General features: G+C 40.3%; 1 protein-coding gene across 1 annotated transcript in view; it reads right to left on the bottom strand.

Annotated features, from left to right (window-relative positions):
• Positions 1-9,882, bottom strand: part of CCDC175 (coiled-coil domain containing 175) — a 67,723-nt gene that overhangs the window by 849 nt on the left and 56,992 nt on the right. Inside the window, exons 16-18 of the mRNA XM_041757798.1 lie at positions 9,050-9,152; positions 4,966-5,009; positions 3,524-3,686 (exon numbers count right to left, since the gene is read on the bottom strand). Of these exons, the coding sequence (XP_041613732.1) occupies positions 3,524-3,686; positions 4,966-5,009; positions 9,050-9,152 (310 nt within the window). The remainder of the gene's footprint in view (positions 1-3,523; positions 3,687-4,965; positions 5,010-9,049; positions 9,153-9,882) is intronic.

The raw sequence follows: 9,882 nt of genomic DNA, 5'->3' as shown, positions 1-9,882 counted from the left end.
GGATTTTTAAAACCTATTCTAGGTGATGCTAATGCTTGAGAAATAGGGCCTAAATCCTTCCTAGTTCAGGTTTTAGTTTTTTCAAAAGACATTTTGACAATTTTTTGGCAAATGATTTTTAAAAATTATTTCTTAAATTTTGATTCTGCTTTAATAATGTTTCTTTTCCAGAATTAAATGATCAAAATATAACCAACAGTGTATACAAATTTGATACTTCTAAAATATCCTTTGACTTAAACAGTCTTCTGTAGCACATATATCAAGTGAAAATGCTTGGTTAATATACAAATTATCCATAACCTGAGTTACAATACATGGTATAAAACTCGGGGACTTTTAGAATTTTAAGATAAAATTATTTTTAATACTTCTTAAAAAGTAATCTGTCACACACTAAGAATTGTTTGCTTTTTTTTTTTTTTTTTTTTTTTTGCAAGAAGGACTGTTAAGGCAAAAAGTCTGACATTTGAAGTTCTAAGAAACCTATCCTCCCCATGTGCCAGTCGGTACCCCCAGAAGATACCCACTCAGCAGATAGCCATGCTATCGCTGTCCTTGGCCAGGGCATGTCTACTGCCCTTTCAAGGAAGACCTCTCTCTCTATTCCCAACACTTAAAAAGGTTTAGAGATGCCTCTCTTTACCTTCTCATAGCCACTCACTAAAAGGAATCCCTTGTATTTGAATCAACTCTTTGTTCTCACAATGTATGCACTTCGAGGCTCAGGGACTGGGTTTTATTCAACTTAGAACCTGCAGTATGAAAAAAAATAAAAAATAAAAAAAAAATAAAAAAAAAAAAAAAAAAAAAAGAACCTGCAGTATGTACTGTGGTGCCAGGCTCAAAAGTTGCTCCACTGTTACTGAAGCTAGCCCACGTTCCTTGTCAGAGGCCCTGAGCTGTATGGCTGCAGTGACAGAGTATGTCCAGAAGAGGGCTGTTGAGCTCAAGAGATCAAAGGCTTCTCTGGAAGTCCCCTCACCCAGAGAACTTTCAACGGGGAAAATCCAAAAGCTAGATTACAGGTGGCTCAAAGCTGGTCAAGTAATCCAAGGAGCCAGCCAAGGTTGACTATTACCTCTCACAGGAGAATGCTAGGTTTCAAGAGATCTGATGGCGTGCCTCATTTGGCTCTGATGCTCTATAACATAACTATCCATATTTTACAACCAGGGAAACTGGGGAGTAGAAGTTCAATAACATTATAAGCAGCGCCAAGATCCGAGCCCAGGTCCACCTACCTTCAAACCCTACACAGTGCCCATGCTCCAGGAGCAGAAATAATGTGGAGTGAGGGAAGCCAGAAACCTTCCTTGTGATCTCAGCTCCATTTCTCAGTCCTCCAGAGAGGCCTCTCCCCTTTTCCTTAACTAGGTCAAGTCTCTTTTCTGTTAGGTTCTCTCATAGTTCTATGTTCCACCTGTAGAATCCCTATGACAAGGAATTTTACATAGCTTTGTGTAGTAACCAATTCTCCCAATGACAGCCTGAGGACTTCTCTGACCTACAGACTCTGTAAATGGCCCAGAATTCATAACATCATCAATGACCACTAACTTCCCTACTTTTTGAGCCCTCTAACTTTGGAGCCACCAAAGCCAAAGACACTTACTAATGGATCACAGAGGGAGTCCTGCTCCTGGTTAGCTGCCCACAACCTCCCATCAGAGCATACCTGAGGCCTTTCCTTTCACAGTAAACCTTTCCCATCCCCCTCCCCGCAGAAGCGAGTGATGGTGACGCTCCTGTCCTTGCCATACCAAGCTGTATGCCTCGGCTTGTTTGCACTTAGCTGGTCTTTATTTCCATACTGCAATTTTCTACTTTCCATATAGTTATCAATAAGACAGTCCTCAAAGTACGTGAAAAAGGAGGGATGTGGTGGGCCTAGCTTTTCGAGATCATCTATTTAGATCTGTTCCAACATAAAATTCCATCAGGGGCAGCCCCGGGTGGCTCAGTGGTTTAGCGCCGCCTTCAGTCCAGGGCCTGGTCCTGGAGACCCGGGATCAAGTCCCACATCAGGCTCCCTGCATGGAGCCTGCCTCTCCCTCTGCCTGTGTCTCTGCCTCTCCTCTCCTCTCTCTGCCTCTCCTCTCTCTCTCTCTCTCATTCTGTCTATGAATAAATAAAATCTTTAAAAAAATCCATCAGGTTTCAGACAAAAATGGAAGACTCGCTCATGTGGAAAATAGCGCAATTGACAGTTTGAGTTGACAGTTGCTGGGGATAGCCTGACTTACCAAAGACAATTCTGCAGTGACCAGGGCTGTCCAGGGACTGACTATGCACTTACACATAATAAGTGTCACCAGGCTTGAGCAGGACCACAAAAACAGCTTTTTGGCTGATAAGAAAGAAAGTTTACTCACAAAAGTCTTCACTGGTCATGAAAACATTACTTCTTTTGTCAAGCAGTATTCTCAGAACATTGCTTTGACCAAATACTGGAATGTTTTCAGTCCTAACACTTTCAATTTCATTTCACATTCTACAACTCACCTTTAAAATTGATTATCTAATGGTGACATTCTTTACAATGAAAATTTAATAACCCTGCTAGGTTATATTATTTTCATTTATCACTCTGTCTCTCCTCTACACTTCATTCTCCCTTCCTTCTCAGCCTTTTCTACCTCCATCATCCCGTCTTCCCCAGGGATTCCTGGGTAGCTGCCCACAACCTGGGACCTCTGGGCTGTATCTGTGCAAGAACTGACGTCCTCTTCCCACTACAGCCAAAATCTGGATGGAATTCTGTGGCCCTCATGTCTAACATGACATTTAAGTAAAAATTGAGGATGAAGTTGATAACCCGCTGAAGAAACTGGACTGCTCATGAGGCAATCATGTCATAAAGGATGTGTTATATTACAGAAGCCCCAGAAGGCATCACTATCACTAGATTTTCAGAGAAGGCAATAGTACCTGGGGTTTTGTTGGTTGATTGGTTTAGAAGAGTGAGCATGTGCATGTGAGCAGTGGGGGTGTAGAGAGGGGAAAGGGAGAGTCCCAAGGAGGCTCCATGCCCAGTGTGGAGCTCCACAACCTGGAGACCACAACCTGAGCTGAAATGAGTCTGATGCCCAACTGACTGAGCCACCCAGGAATCCTAATAGTTCCTGTTTTTAGTACTAAACTAAGCTCAAGAAGAAAAGGTAAAATTATGTTCCAAATCTTCTTTTAAGAAGATGAGGAAGTGCATAAAAGGCTTTAAAAAGACTTCTTTGGAAAATGTGCAAAATAACAGTTTCAAAAAAACCACAAAGAAATTAAAATTTGGTTATTTAGGAAACTCATGTTGGTGGAAGGGAGAGTTGTCCAACACTGCTGCATTACCACATTCAACCCCACAAATGAGAATTAGTGTTTAGGTGAATGCAACATTAATTGAGGATGAATTATTAGAGATGATAAGGTTATTTGGTTAGCTTTTTTTAAAATGCTTTTTTGATATTACTGGTTACAGTAAAATAACAAGAGGTTCTTTGTTACTCAAAGCTTTTGAGATGTTACTTACTAGGGAGGTCCACTTTCAATTCCTGTTCCATAAGAGAATGCAGCTCTTCAAGATTCCCTTGTAGCCAAATGCTGATACGTTCAATGTTTTCATCTCTTTCGTTTAGCTTCTCTGTTAGGTTTTTTATTTCTTGCAAAGTCTCACCACCACTGTTTACCAATTCCTTTAAAAAAATAAAATTTTGGAGTGTGTGAATATAAATTCCAACCAGAAAAATAAAAACATTCTGAGTGAATCGTGTCCAAGACAAAAATATATATGCAAAATGGCATTACTCATGCAAAATAAGCATACATAGCACATTCACTAAGTTCTATAGAAGATCTCAGAAAAGTAGATTAGCAAATGAGACAATTTAATGGAATCCTCACTGCACTCTTATAACTGGGTAGGATGGTGGCATAAAAGCCAGCTCACCTTCAGAGCAGCCCAGAATTGCAGAGCATATTCAGCATGGCTTACAGTTTAAGAGAAAGAACTTTGGAACCAGGCTGGATCTGAGTTTTCAATCCCCATAAGTTCATTAACTGTTTGGTCTTGGGCAAAGTTATTTAAACTCTGAGCCTCGGGAGCTTCATCTGAAAAATGTTAAACAGGCGAAGCAAGGATTCTGGGTGTACTTTAAATACTTAGAAAGTGGGTAAGCCAGGATTTCAACCCCAGCCTACCAACCAGCCTTTATAGCAGAGAGAGGTGGAGAGGCAGCAGGACTGGTAAAACCTGGAGGACAGATGGACTTCAAACCTGACAACTTTGTCCTACAATAGTTCGTGTTCAATTTGTATTTGCAGAGGGAGGGAGGGTCATTCCCTTTAACCAAATTGGTAAAGTAGGAAGACAATTTCCCAAAGGATTAAGATTTCATAGTGACATTTGGCACCCCTAAAAATAAGACAACAGCCCCAAATGGAGTCACATATGCTAGGCCTCACATTACCAAACTGAGAATTAATTTAACTACAGTTTTGGCTTTCTTGGAAATGGAATCTTACACCAGCCAGTCAGGAATCACCTAAATAGCACATTAGGTAATCTGCCTAATGGACCCCTGTCATCCCCTAAAGGAAAGTAATCCTGCAATAACCAATCTGCTTTTTTTGCTTATTAGTATAGCTTCTCTGTTCCTGCTCCCTTCTGCCTATAAAAGTCTTCTGTTTTGTATAGCTCTTCAGAGCACCTTTTCACCTGCTAGCTTGGTTGCTGCTGGATTCATGAATCATTGAATAAAGTCAGTAAAATATTCTAAAAATCACTCAGTTGAATTTTTTTTAACAACATAAAGCATACATTTTAAGATATGATCATAGTAGGACTGTCACTCTCCCTCAGTCCTGACCTCCTACCTTAAGCAGGCGCATGTGTACACACACACACACACAACTTATTAGGTAGGTGAATATTTTTTAGAAATATATTCATAGAGGCAGCACAAAAAAGCTTACCTTAACTGTAGTCTGAAATTCAGCCCACAAATCCAAATACTGTGCTACAATAAAGATTTTTAAAATGCAAAGGTTACAGAAATAATGTGAAAATTTTTATAAAAAAAAACCACTGGTTTTCCAAAATTATGTTTATCTAAACATTTCTACTTCCAAAATGACAGAATAACTGGATCAGACTTGCCCTCCCACTCTAAATAAGGAGAAAAAATATTAAAGGCTTCATGCCCCATATGGGGCTTGAACTAACACCCTGAGATCACAAGTCACATGTTCTACTGACTGAGCCAGCCAGGCACCCTGAACATATCTGTTTTAATATCCAGTTTGCAGGGATCCCTGGGTGGCGCAGCGGTTTGGCGCCTGCCTTTGGCCCAGGGTGCGATCCTGGAGACCCGGGATCGAATCCCATATCAGGCTCCCGGTGCATGGAGCCTGCTTCTCCCTCTTCCTGTGTCTCTGCCTCTCTCTCTCTCTCTGTGACTATCATAAATAAATAAAAATTAAAAAAAAATAATATCCAGTTTGCAGACACTGGAGAATGGGCAGCACAGGACTGTGATACCTAAAAGAAGGGGGGCAAATGAGGCAAGCCTTGTGATCACTCAGCTTTCTGCTGGGGGCACTTTCCAGACCTAAGTGCAAGTAGAACAAGGCAGGCTGTACACATGAAAAAAATCTGTACAAAGGTTAGCAAATTGAATTCAGCAATATATAAAAGAATAATAGGTTTCAAACAAGCAGGTTTTCTCTGAGATTGGCTTAACATTCAAAAATGAATCAATGCAATTTATCATCCTAACAGCATAAAGGAGAAACACCATGTGAGCATCCTGAGGTCTCACAGGCACTGCACACCTTCATGACCAACAGCTCTAGGAAGTACCTTGGATGCCCAAGCCCGAGTGCCCTTGCTGGGCACCACTTTGTCACACATCATTACTGGGGAAATTAAGTACATCTGTGCAACTACGTTAGGTGACAACACCTGCAATTTTGCATCTGGTTTCCTCCACATTTTGCCCCACGCACCTTTTCCTTTTGCTGGTTTTATTCCATATCCTTCACAGTCATGGACAATAACCATAAAAACTTGAGCCTACTGAATCCTAGCTAATCATTGAGCCTATGGTCTTGAGGGCCCCTAATACAACACGTAAAAGCTGCAAAATCTTGCTGAGAAAAACAAGTTCTAAATAAATGGAGCTATATACCGTGTTCTTGGATTGGAAGACTTAATATTGTTAAGATGTCAATTCTCAGATTGATTTACAGATTCAACACAAACCCAGTTAAGACCCCAGCAGGTGAGTGCAATTATAGATTAATAAGCTGATTCTAAAAATTAGATGAAAATCAAAAGAACTTATAATCAGCAAAAATAATTCTGAGAGAGGAGCACAAGTGTGGAGAATTTACATTACCTGATTTCCAGGCTAACTGTGAAATTACAGTAATCAGGACAGTGTGGTATTAGTGTAAAATTAGAATAAGAAACACATAAAATTGATTTTTGAAAAAGTCATTGGGATAGTACAATGCTAAAAATGGTACTAGAACAATTGGACATACGTAAGAGAAAACATGAAATTCAACTCTTACCTCATACTATTTGAAAATGTGACCTTGAATTGGAGATCTAGACATAAAAACTAAAACTAAAAACTCAAAGAAAACATAGGAGAATATCTTTGAGAACACGGCTTAGGGAAAAAAGTCCTTAGGACACACAAAGGACTGCCCTGAAAAAATGAAAGAGATAAAGCAGACTTTATCCACATGGAAAACTTCTGCTTTTTTCAGGACAATATTAAGAAAATGAGAAGTCAAGCCTCATATTGAAAGAAGACTCATTTCCAGAATACACAGACTTTAACTCAACAACACAAACAACACAAAGTAATGAGCGAAAGATTTGAACAGAAATACGGCAGAGTATATTTTCTGGAGATGGCCCCACAATATATTCCATTCCACATGCTCTTCCCATAACGTGATGTTGACACCCCTCCCACTAGTGGTGGTGTATCTGTGTCCCCCTCCACCTTGTACCTCGGCTGCTAGCTTTTGAATACAGCAGGCCAAGCAACTACATGGAGACTCTGGCTGACAGGTAACAGTGACACCAGACACAATGAATGAGCGGATTGTCTTCAGATGATTCCAGTTCCCAGCTGCTGAATTACCCTCAGCTGTCAAGTTGCCCCAGCTGATATCACGTGGAGCAGACATAAGTAGTCTCCACCAGAGTCTGACCAAATTACCAATTTAGGAGCAAAGCAAATGATCTATAATATTTGTTATGCCACAATACATAATTGGTTCAAGATACTTCACAAAGGATGGTATACAAGTGGCCAAGAAGCACATGAAAAAATACTCAACAACATCAGTCACCGGAGAAATGCAAATAAAAACCACAATGAAATCCCATTATGTTAACAATTTTAAGTGTTTTGACAATTTTATGTTTTTTATTTTTTAAAGATTTTATTTATTTATTCATAAGAGACACAGAAAGAGAGACAGAGGCAGAGGGAGAAGCCGGCTCCCTTCAGGGAACTTGATGCAAGACTCGATTCCAGAACCCTGGAATCATGATCTGAGCCAAAGGCAGACAGACACTCAACAACTGAGCCACCCCCAGTGCTCCCTGTTTTGGCAATTTATTTTTTTATTTTTATTTCTTTTTTTAAAGATTTTATTTATTTATTCGTGAGAGAAACAAAGAGAAAGAGAGGCAGAGACACAGGCAGAGGGAGAAGCAGGCTCCATGCAGGGAGCCTGACGTGGGGCTCCATCCCGGGTCTCCAGGATCAGGCCCTGGGCTGAAGGCCGCGCTAAACTGCTGCACCAGTGGGGCTGCCCCCTGTTTTGGCAATTTTAAATGTTGGTGTGAATGTGGAGTACCTCAGTGCCAGTGGGATGATGAATTTGCGCAACTACTCTGGCAAACTATTTTGGCAGTTTCTTATAAAGTTAAACATACACTAACCATATACCCCAGCAATTCCACTCCTCAGTATTTACCCAAGAGAAATGAAAACAAATATTCACAAAAACACATGTAAGCAAATAGTAACCAAAAAAATGGAAACAATTCAAATGTCCTTCAAATGGTGAATAAACAAAATATGATATGTCTACATAATGGAATATTAATATACAGCTATAGAAAGGGGCAAAAAAAATAATACATACAACAGCATGAATGGATCTAAAAAAATTTGCTCAGTACAAGAAGCCAAATAGAAAAGTGTGTGTATTATTCCATCATTCCATTTTTATCTAATCCTTAGTGACAGAAGCAGAGCAGGGCACATGGGTGATTCAGTTGGTTAAGCTCCCACTCTTGGTTTCAGCTCAGGCTATGATCTCAGGGTTATGAGATCAAGCCCCACATTGGGCTCCATGCTCAGCATGGAGTCTGCTTGAGATTCTTTCTCCCTCTTCCTTCCTTCCCCTTGTCTCCTCCCCCTGCTCTTACACTCTCTCCGATAGATAGACACATAGATACATAGATAGATAGATGATAGATAGATAGATAGATACATAGATAGATAGATAGATAAAAAGAAAGAAAGAGATAGAGAATGAATTCTAAAAAAAGAAAGGAAGTGGGGGATCCCTGGGTGGCTCAGTGGTTGAGCCTTTGGCCCAGGGCGTGATCCTGGAGTCCTGGGATCGAGTTCCACATTGGGTTCTCTGCGTGGGCCCTGCTTCTCCCTCTGCCTATGTCTCTGCCTCTCTCTCTCTCTCTCTCTCTCTCTCTCTCTCTCTCTCTCTCTCTGTCTTTCATGAATAAATAAATAAAATCTTAAAAAAAGAAAAAGAAAGGAAGCAGATCAATGGTTTCCAGGCAGTGGAGGTAGGGTAGGAAATCAACTAAAAAGGTACACAAGGGAAATTATTCAGGGAAAAAATGTTCTCTATCTTGCTTGAAGTGGCAGTGGTTACAGTGGTATGTACATTTATCAAAACTCATTGAACTTAAGATGGGTTCATTTTATCATATGCAAGTCAGTAAAATTTATTTAAACAAAATTTTTTTATATGTACAGATCACTCATGACACATTACTTACTCTGATGAGCTGTCAATTGACAAGACAGGTCACCTGACGTGGACTTGAGATCTTCTTCTCTCTTTTTATATTGCTCTATCTTTTTCTTCATGTATGCAATATACTGGAAACAAAAAGCATGTGATTGCTTCAACCAGTTTAGTTGCCATAGATTAATTATGCATGCAGTCATTTGGCACACACTGACTACTCTCACTACAAGGCTAACAGTGGTGAGCAGGGCCCTTGTTAAGCTTACATTCTAGTGAAGGTGATAAAGGATCAAACTTCCAGTAAATGTTTAAGCACCCAATTAAACAGGGCATTCTGAATATAATATGCCACAAAAGAAATTAAAAGATATTCTGCCTAAATGCATTGTGCCCACATGCAAAAAAACTGTTCTATATGCAAAACATGTGTGCAGTAAATGTGCCAAGGCAGCAATGCTTCCAGACGAGGAATTCGGCATAAGACCTCCAAGAGAGGATTCATCGAGTCTGGAGACCCCACAGAATTGTTCATCCTATTCAGATGTTTCACTGGGTTGGGTGATGGTGGTAGAAGTGGTTTAGGTATTAAAGTCATTGCTTTCTGTTCTGACCACCCAATGTTCAGGAATGCTAAAGTCTCTGGGAATAATGAAAGCATGGGCTTTGATATAAACTTGGCACTGGCCCAGTTTCAAGAGAGAAACAGTCAGATACCAAAAATTACTGATAAAAATAAATCTTAGAAGTTGCATCTAGGGGCACCTCGGTGGCTCAGTGGTTGAGCATCTGCCTTTGGTTCAGGTTGTGATCCTGGGGTCCTGGGATCGAGTCCTGCATTGGGCTCCCTGCAGGGAGTCTGCT

Source organism: Vulpes lagopus, chromosome 6 (assembly GCF_018345385.1).
Source record: "Vulpes lagopus strain Blue_001 chromosome 6, ASM1834538v1, whole genome shotgun sequence".
Lineage (NCBI taxonomy): Eukaryota > Metazoa > Chordata > Mammalia > Carnivora > Canidae > Vulpes > Vulpes lagopus.
This window is presented reverse-complemented; position numbering and strand designations above follow the sequence as displayed.